The sequence below is a fragment of the Pholcus phalangioides genome, unplaced genomic scaffold (genome assembly GCF_987345545.1).
Source record: "Pholcus phalangioides strain wild (caught in Gottingen) unplaced genomic scaffold, Ppha-v1.0 ptg000003l_1, whole genome shotgun sequence".
In the NCBI taxonomy this organism is placed as follows: Eukaryota; Metazoa; Arthropoda; class Arachnida; order Araneae; family Pholcidae; genus Pholcus; species Pholcus phalangioides.
In genome coordinates, this window is record NW_028301596.1 from 47,472,338 (window position 1) to 47,490,948 (window position 18,611).

Sequence of the window (18,611 nt, forward strand, 5' to 3'; positions counted from 1 at the left end):
TATATGCTTGTATGTTTTTCTTACTGCCATCTATCTTCCAGAAATGCATATTTTTATAACAGAAAATTTTCTAACAAAGATTTTATGATTTTATATTTTAAACTGTCTCGAAAGTGATTCAATTTTATACTCTTTTTCCCCCCAGCAATCCGATGTTGTGTCTTGGCTAACGGTTCGTGCCGGTCATCATGCGAAAAGGTAAATAAGAACGTTCATTTTATTTTCTATCGTTTTGTAATCCTTTTACATTGCAATTACTAGATTCTGAAATATTATGGAATAGTTTTTAAGCGACGGTGCCCATTCTATCGGTGAACGTTTTTGTACTTTTTATTTAAAAATAGTGAGCTTATAATAGAAAGTGTCTTTTGGTCGGATTTGGTGTCACTTTGTCCGGTAGAACATCTTCCAGATACAAATACAATACAAATACAAATACAACGCCACAACAGGCAAAATGCCCAACAAAATGGCTGATGAAAAAGATGCCCATAACAAATGTGGATGTCATACATTTCTAAAATACAGCCACCTAATTAAAAATTCAATTATAAAACTAAAGACTATATATACACGATAAAACATTATACAATGCCCATAAAATATATTTATGGTTGGCTTATTGTAAGTATAGATAGCTTCTCGATTTACACCAACATGTTATTGCATTTCTTTTTGAACATGCCAATTGTGTTAGAATTTACTGCACCAGGCGATAAGCTATTCCATTTATTAACAACCCTGATATAAGGCAGTAGATCATAGTTTTCCAAACTTTTTGTTCCATCGCCCCCTTTTTCAGAATTTTTTCTCTCTCATCGCCCCCTTACTCAAGTGAACCCATAGGATCCTATGTTAAACCTGTAGCTTTTATCGCCCCCCTGGACCATTCCATCGCCCACCAGGGGGCGATATTGCCCACTTTGGGAAACAATGCAGTAGATAAAAAGAATTGATAACATTGAAAAATACAAAACATCTTAATTTATGAACAAATATTGAATTATTTCAGAAATAAACATCATAAAACCTACTTCTGTTTGCACATAGGAGTCTACAAACACTTTTTCAGACACAGGTGACTGAGTCAAAGACAAACTATCAGTTGATGACTTCCTTCCTTTCTGAATGAGATCTAGTTTATCAGAAATTTTATGATATAAATGAATAAAATATATATCTTGACACAAGAACTTTTTAGAATGACTTATGGTTTTTCTTTAAAATGGCACAATCATTGATACTAATCACAGTTTCTCTGTTTTATACATACACAGTAGGCTAAAACGTTGTTACAACAAACTTGGGAGAACCAAATACATTACTACTTAATTGCACATACAGCTTGTAAACATTAATCTGAAGAATTTTTAAAAAACCAAATAAACTCTCTTTCAAAAAAAATAAAAAATATATATTTTACTGTACTTACAATGCAAACTTAAGAGGGAAGCATGATAATTTTTGACCTTTTAATTTGGGTGGGGTTTAATTTTGAGATAGCCCCTGTGCAATAGCTCTCTGAGTGTTCGTCGTGGCTGCTAGGAACGTCGCCAACCATTGTCAGTGGCGGATGGTGGTGAACTGGGAATATTGATGCGTGCGTGTTCAGAGCTTTGAAGTGGTTATTTTCCAGACTATGTGATCTGGTGATCCTCGAATAAACTATGACTGAGACAACGGAGCCGTGGACGGCGAAAATTTGAGAACCACTGGCTTAATAGGTTGCCTCTCACCGAAAACAAGTCACAATATTCCACCGGTTGGCGATAAAGCCCTATATATCTTCAGCGTGAAGTTTTTTTTTACAAGTAAATACAAATTTAGAATTTTTTACCTCTTTGTGAATTTTTTTAAACCTTTCTGTATGCAGGGTGATTCTAAATTCATGGTGCCAACTTTAAGAGGTGATATAAGACTCCTAAACAAGCAGTTTTAGTCACAGAATGTGCCGGCGTATCGCAATAAGAAATTCAGTACCTAGAGTGTTTTTAGCGAGTCCTCAACAGTACTTCAACAAAGCATATATCATATTTTTCTGACGAATTTGCCACGATAAGTGCAATCAGCCATTCAGGGAGTTGCAATGTGGTTGGCTTACATGTTGCAACCTAGGTAACGCAAATTCAACCACTAGTCGTTATACCGCTTGATCATTGTTTGGCAGAGCATAACCTTGATGGTCTTTGCACCGACACAAAACAAATTCCAATCCAATCCGAAGGTGCACACGCTTCTCGAGTGGTTGATAGCACATATCACTGCAAATCCATCGGAAAAACATGATATTTGTTATTGGTGAAGTGCTGTTATGCGCTCTCTAAAAATATCCTCTACCGTCTTTGCTATTGTGATTTCACTGCACATTCTAAGAACCAAAATGCTTGTTCAGGTGTCTTATATCACCTCTTAAAGTTTGTCCCATGAATTTCATGGACAACTATTCTGGATGATTTCGAATTTTCCCGGGGGAATGGAAAATAATCTAGTGGTTCTTTCGAACAATTTAAATCTTATCAATATTGCATATTATTCCCAATGCTTTTGCAGTTTTTGGTTGGTAAATACTTGAAAATATTCAGCAATAACTGGTGATATTTGGCCAGATTTTTCGGTTCATCTTCCTTATAATACTATACGGATATAAATACTGTATTTGCATTTATTCTTCAGAAACGTCAAATCGTTTCACGGAATTAATTTCCTACTTTTGTTATTTATTTGATGAAAATGGAGCAAATCCGCGATATTGACAGGAGAAACAAAATCACAACATCATTAACACTCCTCCGAATTCCAATTTCACCGTAAAATTCAGCATATCCTTTTTTTAATACATCATTAGAAAACACTAAGGGGCCGTTCAAGTATTACGTCATCATCGATAGGGGGGAGGAGGGGGTTTCCGATTTGCTGACTTTTGATGACAAGGGGGGGGGGGGGGTTTGGATAATGCTTACGTCATCAACCACCCTTTATGAAAATATGAGTTAGGATTCAGAGGTGCAGAGCTGATGACAAAATTTTGCTGACAAGGGGGGGGGGGTCAAAAATGGCTAAAAATTTGCTTACATAATACTTGAACGGCCCCTAAGCTGTAGTACAGTATCTCATATAAATTTCAAAGAATTTTCTATGTTATGATGTGTGAAAAAGTGGATAAAAGACATTTATTTTGTAAAAGAAGTGTATTTCCATCCATTATTCTATTTGATTCTTACATGGATGAGATTGGTAACGACGAAAAATATGGCATAGAAGCTTTCTCTTTCTCATAATCATCACGCAAGCCATCCTTGTATATTTGTTATGTGAAATTCGATCATAATGGATTGTATTCATGTTGAAACGCATGAAAGAAAATTACTTTAACACGTCATGTCCGAGTAATGCGATGCCGTTAATCCCTTTTATTTGGCGTGCTTCCCATAAAAAGTAGACGGTAGTAGTTCTGCAAATGGATTCGTGAAGCTTCTTTATAGTTCAGATAAGAGGGATGTGTATCATTACACACGCATAATAAATAATACATTAGAGATTTCTTTACCTTTTTTTCAGGTAAAAAGACGACTTCTCTACTTTATCATTTTTATCTTTTCTTAGGGTTTATTTTTTTTCCCCCTATTTATTTTCAACTTATAACAAGTATTTTTCTATCTAAAACTTGATAATATTCTTTTTTTTCTACTCGTTGAATTATTGTATTGCGATTTCCATGTACGGTTTTACTAAAAAGGGTAACTTTTTATCTATGCAAAGTCCTTCGAGATCGGGCAGGGGTGCCACGAGAAATTTGAAATTTCTAAGGGTGCCGCGAGTATAACTGCTGATAAACAAATACCTGTTTATCAGCGTGTGTTTCTCATGCATATTTATACTCTTTGAGGGAACCCAGAGCTGTACCTCCTCCCCCAAAATAAAAAATACTTTATATGTATGAAATGAGTCTCTGTTCCGATTGGAAAACAACTGCTGTCCTTTGTTGACAGATGCGCCATCTGTTGTGAAAATATATAATTGATATCATGCCTGCGAACGTTTCGCCCATTTCTAAATTACAGAATCTGGGGCCCTACCATCTCCCTTCACTTAGTTATGAAAGTATATCCGAGAGAAACTGACGTCTAGCGCTCGTGATTACTATAGGTGGCCATTCTGAGAGCCATGACCCCCCCCCCCCACATCCTAAAGCAGGGCTCTACGCTGGGATCTTTTACGGGCCCCCTTTATGATGGATTTATAGCGTAAAAGAACAAAAAAAAATGATGAAAATCGTCCCAGGCCCCAAGGCAAGGGAACATGCTGAGAGCGCATGCACATTAGAGACAAATAGATGTTCCAGAATTGATATACAGTCGAATCCCGTTTTAACGAACATTTTCTTTTAATCCTTCAGATAAGTTTACATAGGCACAATGCAAAAACCTGATAACCTTTATAACGAAATTTCGTTATAACGAAGCGATTTCTCCGGTCTCTATAACGGGATTCAACTGTATTTAATTGCGAACGGCTAGCAGCAACTGTTAAGCAGTTGATACGACGGCGACACAGAATTGAAGGCGTCCGAGAACTCATGGTTCGAATCCCGCCAGAAATATTTTTCCCTCCTCTCTTACTTTACTTCTTCGGATGATTCTTTGGGTTTCTCCGAACGCACGGAGGGAAAACGATGCTTGTTCAAGAAGTGGAGGGAACCACTGACTTTGTGAGATTCGGATTAAGGCATTTTACACTCCCGAATGCGTTGCGTTTGTGAAAAATGAGAAAAATAACTCTCCGCAACACAATCACAAAACCTCAAATACTTTCATTTTATTATGCGAAAAGTAATAAAACGTGTGCAGGGCGGCTGGTCATCCCCCGCATAGATCCGGTTAACCCTATCCGGCAACGTGTTAAGTTTTGAAATCCCTGTTTTTTCGAGTCATAGTTATTTTAATTACTGTGGTTTTGAATTACAAATTACATTGATCTACAATGATTTACAATGCAGGAATTTCCTAGAGTTCACAAATCATTTCAAGGATTCCGCTTGGGCAAAACTTTCTGCGAAACGCTAGCTTGAAGTGTATTACCTTCATGAGTGATATTCATAATTCAGAATGTTATGATTTATTATCTTAAATCATGCGATTAAAGGAGAATAGACCTACCCAGATCTGCAAAACAAGGTTTTCTTCCGCAGGCTTTTTTCAGTTTTATGCCCTGTCATCTAGAACAGCGTTTCTGAACCGCCGAGCCCCGATATCAATCATACCGGGCCGCGAGTGATCAGCCGTTTCATTTTTCCTTAGTCATTTTCCATTGGTCGTGTGTTTGACCGGGCCTTCGACTCACAAAAATGAATGAAACCGGGCCGCGGGCTTAAAAAGGTAGAGAACCACTGATCTAGATCAGGTGGTTCTCAACCTGGGACCATATCATTGGCGTACGCAAAGGGGGGTTGGGGTTCTAACTCCCCCCCCTTCTTCTCTAACCCCCCCCCCCCCATTGAGCCAAGATTATTGTGTTATTTTACAGGAAAAAACGTAACCCCCCCCCCCCCCGCCAGAAGAAAAAAAATCTGAAAAACCCCCCTCGAGAAAATTCTGCGTACGCCTGTGCACCATATGGTCACTTTGTGGTCCTGGGATGTTCTAAGGAAGCCACGGAGGAAAAATCAAGTAGAGGACAAGCCATCACGAGCATTTCGGGGAGGCCACAGAAAACTGTGATGAAATAGAGCGTTTTAGTGAAAAATAATAGTGGGAAAAAGTAACGCACTACTTTCACAGAATCCAACAGAGCTGCCTTTACAACCTGGGTCATCTTGAAGCATGGGCATGGAGGCCTCGTGTCCGGGGGGGGGGGGGGTTACATAGTAAGATCCTGAGTATGATTTACGAGAATAAGTATGTAAATATTTAAACTGTTAACTTTCAGCCAAGTACTCCCCCCTCCAGAATATAACTTAGCCCGGAGGCCTGGATATTGAGACGGATTTGCATAGAAGCAGGACATAAGGAAAGTCACCAAACTCTTACCGACGAGTCCATAGACTGAATTCCGTAATAAAATTTCTGTTCATTCTAAAAATTTACTGAAAAATAAATTCAATAAGTACAAAAAGGGTCCATGAAAAATTATAGTCCAAAGGGGCCATGGGGGGAAAAAATTTAAAAAAAACACTAATCTTGAGTAGGACTGCTTAAAATTTTCGTAGTGGTCCTGGTTGGAACTATGGACACTAGCGCGCGCGCGTGTGTGTGTGTGTTACAAATGTTGTGCTCAATATTTGGCTTCAGAACACTACAGACCCCATAGAATTAGAAATTCCACAGAGAAATGTATACGAGGTGTATTTACGGTTAAAAGTAGTAATAGTAGTAAACTGCAAAGAGCGCTACGGGTCATTCAACTATTACGTAAGCAGATTTTTAGCCATTTTTTGACCCTCCCCCCTTGTCAGCAAAAGTCAGCGAAACACTGGCCTCCCTCCCTCCTCCTCCTCCTCCCCCCGTCAGCAAAATTTCGTCAGCAGCTTAGAATATTTCATATCATCAAAAAGAGGTGGCTGATGACGTAAGCAACTTTCAAGCCCCCCCCCCCTTGTCATCAAAGGCCAGCAAATCCAAAACCCCCTCCCCCCTCGATGCTGACGTAATACTTGAATGACCCCCTAGCTGGAGTGAAATCAGTTGTGTGTGTGTTGTGTGATGCGGGGCCAACGATTTCTCTCATGAACGTGGTTCTCTTGGAAAATTTGTATCGTGATTTCAAGACAATAATCAATAGATGGAGTTTTGGGATTCATTTCAAGAGCAGCAAAAACGTTAGGCCAAATGCAAAAACTCAATTATGATGATTTCAAACCAAGTCGTACCAAGCTACACTCCAACTAATTCAATAGTTTGAGATTAGTAAAAATCATTCTCGTTTCTTTTTTTGGACTAGTCATTAATTCGTGTAGAAATTTCGTATTCACTGGATAGGAACGCCGGAATCGTTAATTAATGACGATTGTGAGCTTCTGTCAAGACATTCAAATATCTTAACGTTCTAATTCAAGAGAGAAAACATTTGTCATTGTTTCGATACACGAAAGGGGAACCAAAACAAAACCAGGATTGTGATCTATTTTCAGCACATTAGAGATGAGAATATCCATCTCAAATTCTGGTTGAACTAGAGAAACAACAAGAGTTAAAAACACTCTTGGCTTGATGGAAAATATCTTCTAACCGCCCCTCCCCCCTCTTTCTCAAGATCTGAATTCTCAACATACCTTAAAATTCGTTTGCTGGGGTTTTTTTTTTGATTAGTTAAAAGTCAAAACTAACAAGAGGTGGAGTTTCGTGTCTTCATCTTTAAAATAATAGACGCATCACACGGTGAAATAAACTATGACACGTGACACCTGATTATCGATTCTAAACATGAGAGACAAATCGAAATCGCAAAGATAATAACACGTTATCAACACGACTGTCTGGTATTACCGAATTTCGGACATGCACATGCCGGCATACGTATGCAGAGTTCTACATTTCTATGATGATATTTATATTCATTGAAAATAAATTAACTCCCTATAAAAATATTGGCCGAAACTATTATTAGTAGTTTCTATAGTTCTTTTCCCGTTGAATTATCATAAGCTTATTGTGGTGACAAAATATGGAATGCAAAACATGAAAAATGTATTTCCGCTTGGCAGTCGAGAGTGATTAGGGAACTGGCCTCTGACTGTGCAGGTGTGAGTTCGAATCCCCCCGTTCTGGCACGGAGGTCTACTAAGGCTGGGATTACACTACAAAAGTTTGATAAAATATATTTCACAAAACTTGAAAAAAAAACAACCAATATTCTCTATTCGCTCGAATGTAACCGATACGCTTATTGGCTGCATTTTTCAAGTTTTGTAAAAGATATTTTATCAAACTTTTATAGTATAATCCCGGCCTAACGAAAACAAATTCCCTGGTCAGATCATATGGATCGCTTGGAACTACGTGAGGATCGCGTCATGGAAAAAAAAAAAGATGGCAGCACCATTATATATAACACGAAACAATCATAACTCTGAGAACATGAATACCTTACATACACGCACGCACGCACGCAAAGCGTGTTCCGGCGCATAGGTGGAGATAGACTTAAAAGTCTGGTGGGGGGCATGATGATGTCAATTTATATATTTTATATATTTCAAATGCATTAGATCAGTCGGTTTTACCTTTGACTCTGCCCCCCCCCCTCCCCCGTATCTCCGCCCATGTTCGGGCGTACACCGATTCCTCAGAAATTCCGCCGAGGAATGTGAACGAGATGCATGTACGGTTAAGTAATAGTAGTAGCCATTATCAAAACTAGAATTGTCCCTACTTGTTACTAGGTACGTAAACCCGATTCAGTGGCATATTTAAGCGTATTACAGAATTGTACTGTGGCCGCCACATCTTGAAGTCTTCAAAAAAAAGACTTCAAAGTTCAAGGTGATTTTCCCTCCTCAAGTTTTTTCCACAATCTTGCTGATGACATTTCGATCTTTTCTCAAGAGTTTTCAGGACGTCCAATGTCAATCGTACATATACACCTAATTATTCATATTTATTGGAGATATTTCTATTATATCTTCGTTTCTCGACGATAATAAGGGGCAAAAAATCTTCAAAAAAAAAAAAAGGCAAACATCATTCAAAATGCTCCCGACTCCACAGGCACAATGAATAGTCGCTATCGCACTGGTGATGACAGAACTTGTCATCAATGTTGTTTTTTTCATAGGCACATAATTTTATAGTGGCGATGATCTTGATAATTTTGTTCCGCTGGAGGCGAATAGATGAGTATTCAACTGTCACATCGTTGGTATTACTCGATAATATTTGAGCGATTCATCATCATACCAAGAACACAGCCCGTATAGCATCATTCTCGAAGACTTATCTATCCGTACATCTCCCGATGCTGTTCAATTTTGGTTTCAATCATAGGGCTGTGTCGTCAGTCCATGTGGTCCCCGAATCGTTAAATTATATACACTTATTACTCATTATAGTGTGTGCGTTAAAAAAAATAACAGCACTTGTTTCGTGTCAAGATTTGCTCGAAACTAAAAAAAAATATATTTCTATTCATGGGAAGAATGTGTTTTTTTTCTTCTTTTTGCGTCCTTCAGAATTGAAACAAGTTTTTATTTTCTTTTAGTCCGCTCAATATACAGTCTATGAACTGACCTGACGTATAACAGAACTTTTCACAGACAATCAGCATTAAAAAAAAAAAAATTCGCATTGAAATAATGGGAAATTGGCAATTACTTGAACTCTCTATCAATACACGGGGACAAAAGTGTCACGCTAGGTGATGAGATTTTTCTCGAACTGACTTTATACAACAGGCTGACAGCATAAGTAGTGTCCGAGTACTGGAATTTGTATTGAGAATTGTCACAATCCTCAGTTTTGTTATCTATTTTCGAGTGATTGACGAAGTCTTTTCTATCCTATCAGCGTCCAATGCGTGTCCTTTAAGACCATGAAATATCTTCCCGTGGGCGTAATCTTATGAGATTTCAAAGATGGATGAAGCACAGAATGACGAGGACGTTAATTTCGACAAATTATGGCTAAAATTGACGTGATTCTTTTGTAATTTTTAAAAATATTAGCCCGTCCCGAAAGTTCTGTGCAATTTTTTTTTTTTTTTTTTTTTTTTGGTGCATGCCACGTCATGTTAGCATTCTACAGGGTGCATAGTTAATAGCACGCATCGGAAATTACAGGTGAACTGTTGATCCTAGAGGCATATTTCCAATTATAAAAAGTACCCATATAACGACAGATCAGATACGTCATTGATATAAAGTGGTTACATTTTTTTTAGTGTTATTTTTGATGAAGGTAATGTTGCTTAAACCTTTATAAGTATTTACGAAGTTCATGAAGATGATGCTGCATCTGAATCGAAATTCCATCGATTTCGAAGAGTTTTCGAGTTTTGGAGTTGATGACCTGTCCAGAGATGACGACGGGACTTATTAATTAATAATGCTAGTGTGTCGTTTCAGTTTGTGAAGTGGATAGACGAGAATAATGTATTGTCGGATAATCAGCATGGGTTCAGGGAGGGGAAGTCATGTGTAACTAACCTCCTTTGCTTCTATGATCACGTGACCAAGGCTTTGGGTAAGAGCAAAAATGTAGATGTTGTTTACCTTGATTTCCAGAAGGCATTCGATCGAGTCCAACATGGTAAACTCTTGAAGCGTTTACACGAGATTGGAATTGGGGGCAACTTGCTGAATTGGATAGAATCGTGGTTAAGAGAGATAGGTCACAACGAGTTATGGTGAATGGGGAATTCTCTGGTTGGACAGGCGTCACAAGTGGAGTTCCTCAAGGAAGTGTCCTTGGCTCCATACTTTTTTCACTTTTTATCGATAAACTCGATCAGGATATCGATGGGATTACTAGCAAATTCGCAGATGATGTGAAGCTAATGGGAGTAATCGGGAATCAAAGCGATAGGGAGTCGCTCCAGACCAATCTAAACAGGATTGCAGCATGGGCAAATGAATGGAGCGTGACGTTTAGCGTTGATAAGTGCATGGTCGCTCATTTTGGTTCGAACAACCCACGGTTCTCTGTTGAATGGTTACGAGTTGAATGGTGTCACTATCCCGGATGCAACCAGGGTCACCAATTTGGGAATTCTCATTGACCAGCGGCTTAGGTTTTCTGAACATTGTTCAGCGGTGGTCAAAAAGCGAATACAATGCTCGGTCTCATTTTCAAAAAGGTCTCTTCGCGTTCTCCTAAAGTCATTCCTCCGCTTTATCGAGGCTTAGTTCGTCCTGGACTGGAGTATGCTGTAAGGTTTTGAAGACCATACCTACAGAGGGACATAGACTTGGTTGAAGGGGTGCAGAGAAGAGCTACGCGTGTCCTTATTGGCACACGGGGCTTGAGTTATGAAGAGAGACTTCATTTTTTGAATATGTTTACATTGGATGAACGCAGGTGTCAAGGAGATACGATCGAAGTGTTCAAAATTTTCAATGGGATGGATAGGATGGACCATGAACTTTTAGTACACCGCCAATCGACTGCTTTTACAAGGGGACACCAGTATCGATTGGTGAGGGACAATGCAAGGTTATGGTGTCGCAGGGAATTTTTCTCTAATATGGTTGCTAATAAATGGAATAGCTTACCCCCGGAGGTAGTAAATTGTAACACAATTGACACGTTTAAAAAGAAATACGATAAACATGTTGGGGTAAATCGAGAAGCTATCCATTCTTAGAATAAGACAACCATAAGTATTCTTTATGGGCATTGTATAATATTTTATCTTGTGTATATATTGTTTATAATTTTTGTTATTTGCATTTTTAATTGGGTTGCTGTATTTTTGAAATATATGACATCCATATTTTTATGGGCATCTTTTTCTCAGCCACCTCGTTGGGCGTTTTGCCTGTTGTGGCGTTGTTTTTGTATTTGTATTTGTTTATACAGCTCTTTTGATGAGGAAGTGAAGTTATTGAAAATATCGAAAGGGATCAAAAATATTAATAATAATAAATTGCAATCTGAAATGTAGAAATTTTCCCTGTACATTCTATATATAAATGTGTATTCACATATTACTTATTTTGTGTTTTTAATTATTAAAAATATTTCGAAATCGGATAACTCTTTCTGAGTCCCCCCTGCAAAAAATATTTACTTTATCTATTGATTGTGGTACATGCATAGAATTTGATATAATTACATTATAAATGATATATGTAAGGTAAGTAGGTAAGTAGCTGTTCAGCTGGGAGTTGAGACATTTATTTTAGTTCTGTCATATTTTTACTTTCTTTGAGAATAACAAAAGTAAATTTTTTATTAGTGCGTTTTCATTTTAGAGAATCTCTCGCGACCCCCGTAGTCCATTAACCACACTTTGGGAACCACTCACGTAAAGAATTCGCGGCATATTTCCACACCACTTCGGTGGATCGTGACATATTTACAGAGCACTTAAGCGGTCGTGGACAGTTCCATACCACTCAAGTTACCCGAGGCACAGTTCCAGGTCACCCATTTAAAGATCACTCAAACAGCTCGCGCGACATATTCAAAAATCACATTTTAAATCATTGACGTATATAACCCACGATGTATTCAAAATCCCTTAAGTGACCGGCGACACAGTTTCAGAGCATTCAAGTGACTTTGCAGTTCCAAACTTACGTTACACGTGGCACAGTGACCACTCTTGACCACGCTTGACCACTCAAGCGGCCAGCGGCACATTTCTAGATCAATTAAGTGACCCGCGACACGTTTCCAAACCAATAAAGTGGCCCGCACTCTCCTACAGGGAGAGTATCCTTGGACTAGACCGTCGTGCTTCAACTGGTATCGTTTCCTCGAAATCGCGTTTGTATCGAAAATCCCCTGCTGATGTAGATGCCGTGAGAAGCCATAGGGTGGTTTGTTCAAAAAGTATCCGACTTCAACCTGGAAAATAAGTTCTTCATAGATATCGCCAAGAAGATTGAGAGGCGATAAGTAGCCGAATGTTGTAATTTTTTATAGTTTTTGCGGCTTTAATAATTGAACTCCCCGCTAATTTTTTTTTTTTTTTTATGTGTTTCTGGGTAAAATGAATATACTTGAATTTTTCCATAACTTTTTGAGGATGACACCTTCCGACACTTTCCTCGGGAGTCATACAGGTACAACCCAAAAGATACTGAAAATTTTGACATGTTATTTATTTATTTATTATTTAGTTATTTATTTACATTTATATGTTGTTTCGACAGAAATAGAAGTTCTAAAATATTTACCTTTGTTTAATTATGAGAAAAACGCTCAGGGGTTTTCAGGACGGACCAATGATATTGATGAAAATTAAAGATGTCCATAAATATATCAGGTTTCGTTACCAAAGGTCAATTACCATTCTTCTTGTGGAAGAGTTCTTGTTATATAAGATACCTATATGTAATCTTTCTTTTTTTTTTCCTTGTGTCTCTGAGACAATCATTCTTCTTATGGGAAAGAGAAGATGGAGGAAATGGTGGGTTAAAGAATAGAGGGTAAAGAAAAAATGTCTGATGAGTCTTTAAATGTCATTCGATACGCCCATCTCAGTGTCTTGTCCAAGCGTTCCGTTACGCTGAGGCAGAGCGATTAATGACTCGTTACCGTTTCACACCACTTGTACCCGAGATGGGGGGAAAAAAAACAAAAAATACGTACCTCGTTGCTGAATATCTCGAGAAAACGAGAAAAATACTTTTATACAAATACCAAAACAAAAAAGAAATTTAATGTGGTGCTTTCTAAGAAATTCTTCCATTTCAGTACACAAAAAGAATACAAAAATTCCCAGCAATTGAAGATCCTTGGGAAAACATCGCCTGAACGTAAGGCATCTGGTAAATAAAATGATGGTTATGTTCTGAATAGTTTGTCACATTACCTTCGCTGTTCCTCACTGTTTAGTTCCACTATTATTCATTTATTTTCTCTCATTCCATTAATATTCCAATTTTTCTCGATAAGCAGAAGCGTATTTACAGGAGGGCTAAACGAACCATAGCCCAAAGTGGCAATTTCGGAAGGGGGGCAAAATTTAAATAATCAGCGGTCAAGAAAATTGAAGTAGAATTCGATAAAGGCGGCGTAACCATTGCGTAGCCTGCGCTTAGATAGTAGGGGCGACTTAAGCGAGGGTGCAAGGGGCGTGGTGCACCCCCACCAGCGGGACGTATGGTCACGAATTTTACGATTGGTAATCGATTGCATGCAGCTCTGCACTATGACAAAGCTCTGTCAGCCTTCCGCAAAAGTCTTCTTTAGAGCGGCACGTGAGGCTTCGCCACCGGGTGACAGATAAGCTCGAGCCGTCCATGCTAGAGAGCAAGGGGGATCACGTCAGGGAGCGTGACCTAGAGAGTGTGCAAGCATGTGATTCAAAAGAATGACCTAGAGGGTTTCAAAGTACATGAGCGGCCAAAAGAATGAAAATGTATTTGATACAGTATATGTACGTATATTTTTTTTCACTTCTAGTATTACCGCAATCCCGTCCTTTTAGGGGGGACTGTCTCCCCCCCCCCCGGCTTTAAAAAAGAAATAGAAATAGACAAACATTGTGAAACATACAGGGTGCATAGATAACAAGGAGCAGCATGTCATTTTACTGGCAAACTGTTGATCCTAAAGCTATACTTCCAGTCAGAAAAAGTTTCCAAAAAACGTGTAGTATGTCATTCATGTTTCAAGTGGTTGTATAGTTATTAAAATAAAATTAATTTTTCGTACAGTCCCCCCCGTGTGCCCCCCAACCCAGTTAGAAAGTTGTTGCTCTGGTTCATCTCAGTGAATATTGCACTTAGAAACGTAGAAATTTTTTTTTTTTCTTTTTGCATCAGAAGAGACAATGCAAAAACTTTCTAACTGGATTGTAGGTCACGAGGGGATTGTATAAAAAGTTAATTTTTTTCATTCTAATAACTATACAATCCCTTGAAACATGAATGGCATATCCGAGTACTACACGTAAGTTGGAAACTTTTTCTAATTGGAAGTATACCTCTAGGATCAACGATTCACCAGTAAGATGCCATACCCATTTGTTTGCTATGTACCCTGTATATATACATACATTGAGTATATATTCTTTGTCCCCCCCCCTCCCCGGAGAAATTTGAAATGACGGGCCAGTATTACCGTAAGTACGGGGCTTGGTGCGACAGCACTTGTCACACACCCCTAAGGGCGGCTATGGTTTACTGAATTTTTTCAAACATTGTACTGATCCTTGTGTTGAAAAATGTAGCAATGTCCCATTTGTGTGTGAGAAATCCCTGAGAGAACGATTCTTACAGTGGAATCAACAAAAAGTGGTTCGGATGGAACTTCTTGAATCCCAATTTGACCTAGTATCACGCCTATAAGCTCAAGTAAGAAATGGTTTCTATCATGCCACGGTGAGAAACCATATCACGTTTGTTTATTCAAGATGACAACCTTCTATACAAACACAATGATAACCTTACTTACTTACCCTCCTTCAAGGTTGGTGGTTCATATAATCTCCGAATGAGGAGGCCCTATTTCTGGAAAACACGGGGAAAAAAACGTTAGAAAATATATATATATATATATATATATATATATATACATTCATGGTAAAGATGTGTGAGGTTTCTCAACAGACATCTATTTTCCCCAGATAACGGACTTCTAGAATATTCGAAAAGACCGAAAAGACCACCATAGATAGCCGTGTCCGAAATATTTCAAATAAAATAAACGGCCTCAGACGTTCGTGTTCTGATAACATCGTACACGGAAACAGTGGCTGGTCAGCTAGACCATTCATCCACCAGCTGTCAGTTTCTTATCCATATTCAGTGTCCTCTAGACCTTATCTGCATTTTCAAAAAAACCAAAAAACTTTTGTACATATGTTAAGCGCTCGTCGAGTCTCTATCAAAAGTCTCCTCTCGACATCAAAGATAGAATCAAATGAGATGGCATAAAAATTAATCATTCTGATAAAACTTCAGGAAGTCAAAGATAATCACTCAAATTTCTTGTAAGTTTTGTTTTTTTTTTCAAACGTTGGAAGAAGATTTATATAAAAGAAAGGTTTGGTCGTAATTGATGTACTATATAATGTGAAGAAAGAGAGGAAAGAACTGCCTGGAGATATGTTAAATTTTCTTTACAGGATCCAGTTCTAACATCTCATTTCCTAGATCATCCATTTATATTTCTTCTATTAGGCTCAAAAAATAAACTAATCTTTTTTCTCATGCATTCATATATAACTGTTGCTCTTCTTTTTGCCAAGGAATTCCTTTCTTTCTTCTTTATACGACTATATTTATGGTTTTCCTCTTTTTTTTTCAAATGCTTTTAACCCTTTTACTGACGTGTTCAGCCATCATGTCAAAAGTGACCGGGGGGGAAAGAAAAGAGTCACTTCCCAGTTCATCTGCTTGAAATTAATGTCGGAATCCTCCAACTGTGGACGATGAACTTAATGGCTTCGGGCTGGTTTATTATAATGAATTCCTTAAATTCTTTTATGTATGCACAGCATATTGATTGATAGGCAATAATGCCTTTGAAAGGAAAATTTTAATTAAAACTTTTTCCCGGGAAGACTCCTGACAATTATATTTTTCATAATAAAGTGCGCTATATAGCCATAAGCCAGTGAATACTCTGGAGTTGGAATTATTATTATTTTTTTTTTTTTCGAATTTCTAGAAAAAACTACTGGACGAATTATTCTGTAGTTTCGGGAATTTGGACAAAATGCTTGAGCTCAAACTTTCCAGAACAGATGCGGTCACGAATGTTTTTAAGGGACCGAATAAAAATTAAAAATTAACAAAAATGTTTTTGATCAATTTTATATCATAAAAAGCTGCAAATGATTTGTACCTTTTACAGAATATTTTACTCACTTACCTTTTGCAATACTTGTATGCGTCTTCGTGAAAATATCACGTATATTCACGAAGATATAAATGTTTCGCATAAAAATTCCAATTTTCATCGCATATATTTTGCTTATAATATGCGGAGTTTTCGACCATTTTCTACGAAACTTACAGAAAATTCGACTCTATACATGAGACGCACTGTAAAAGAAATTTCAATGTTACAATTCAATATTCAATGAAATAAGTATTAGCATTTTAAAGGATATTTTTAATCACGCATGTGCAGGGAATATCAATTTTATGTTTTATAATTTTGTTGCGATAGATATAGTGTAACTAATACAAAAATTCCAGTTGAACGTCGTGAAAATTCAGAAAGATATCGGCGACACAATGAGCAGTAGTTTCAGTTACTTGACGAAAATAGCTGAATGTATAAGGAATTTTTCACAAATTGATACGTTGACTATTTCCACGAAATATTACCAAAACCGTGCAGTTGCTAATCGCACGTGTAGGGGAAGCAGTTGTATTGCTGGTATGCTCCACTTCCACGGGATGGATGGCAGGCATAGATCTTGTACGTCCGCAAAATCTGGAGAGTACGTAATGTGGGTCCGTGGTAAGTGAGAAATTAAAAGCGAATGGTTAAGTTATGGGCCATAATGTATGTGTCGAAATTCGTTGAAAGTGGGTGGTACAAATACAAAATCCCTATTTCTAATACAAAACGTCCCAAGCCTTAAAATTCGTGGCACAGACGATGCTGAATTCGAACCCTCATACTTATTGATCAGTGGAGAGTTCCATCTCGACTGGTCAGTTGGAGGAACGGGATAACGAACTCTCAACACTCAATGGCGACCACCAACGAACACGTGACCACGCTTTGTTCTTTCTCCTTTTCGTTTTACTCAGCTGATGCACTGTATTTATTTATTTTGACTAGGCTTTTTCTTTTCTATTTATGTGCGAAGAAAAGGTCATAACTGGGTTTTGACAGCAACTGTCATTGATGAAGATGGATGACCAGTTTTGTTTGTTTCTTCTCCACAATTTTTTTTTTTTTTTTGCTTATTCGTTCGACTTCCCTATCCTTGCAGGAAGTTGGAATTAAGGAATGCTCACTTACTTACCAAGATCTAGAGCCAGTCTTGGCAGCAATGGTGTCTGAGTCGACATACTCGAGAAGGGGGAAGGGGGGTATAAGGAAACATTTGTTCCGGTAGTTATAAAATAATAAAAGAGGCAGTCACATTTTGTATTATACCACACACTTCAGGCTTCTTGAATGAGTAAAAGCTCGTCTTCATCTGTGGGAAAAAGGCATCTTCCCCTCAACATATCCATTCGAGTTATGATGACATCACACAAGAGTTGATAGACTGATATAAGTCAGGTTGGGGAAAAAAGGTGAAAGTTCACACTATACGTATACTCATGGTTCAGGCTTGTTCGCATATGATTTGCTGAGCTCGTGAGTACTGTGGATGGGATGACAAGCTAGACGAGGTAGTGGCTCCTGAGACTCTTCCTGTTGTTGACACATCGAATAGGTTCCTTTCAAATCGTCCGTGGCATGTGGACATTCCACTGCTCATCGAGGATTGCCTATCCCGGATCATTTTGGATCAAAGCCTGACGGGCGACTGAAGTAGTGTGTGGCTGACAAAACAATCATTAAAAACAACCGAGTTCTACGTCGAAACATTGCCCTGACTAAAATATCACCAAATGAAAAATTTAAAAATAAAAGAATAGAAATTATATAGATTGGAAATTGGTACTAGAGTGTATTGTGCCTTTGACCATTTTTGACTTCGCTAAACGGTGTGATTTAGGGCCAATAATGGATGGGTGGGGTTTCGTGTTTTTTTTTTTTTTTTTTTCATGATGGCTCGCTTCTCGCGCTGATCCCACCCCGCGCAGCAAATGCATCATCATCCCGCACTCCTTCATGGATGTCAGGACGCTAATTATCGGCTTTAAGTACAAGTGAACCCAAACTTGGCTATGTACCAGCATTAAGTGTCGTACAACATATATCTAACTCTCATTTCCACAAGTTTCCAACATCTCAGGAAAAAAAAAATCGGAAGATAATGCGCAGTAGTATATAATCCGCACTTAGAAATTCCAATGTATTGTTTTAACACAT

General features: G+C 38.1%; 1 protein-coding gene across 1 annotated transcript in view; it reads left to right on the plus strand.

The window, feature by feature from the left end:
- LOC149088722 (reversion-inducing cysteine-rich protein with Kazal motifs-like) overlaps positions 1–18,611 on the plus strand; it is a 93,584-nt gene that overhangs the window by 22,718 nt on the left and 52,255 nt on the right. The window contains exon 2 of the mRNA XM_089249301.1: positions 146–198. Within this exon, the coding sequence (XP_089105427.1) occupies positions 146–198 (53 nt within the window). The remainder of the gene's footprint in view (positions 1–145; positions 199–18,611) is intronic.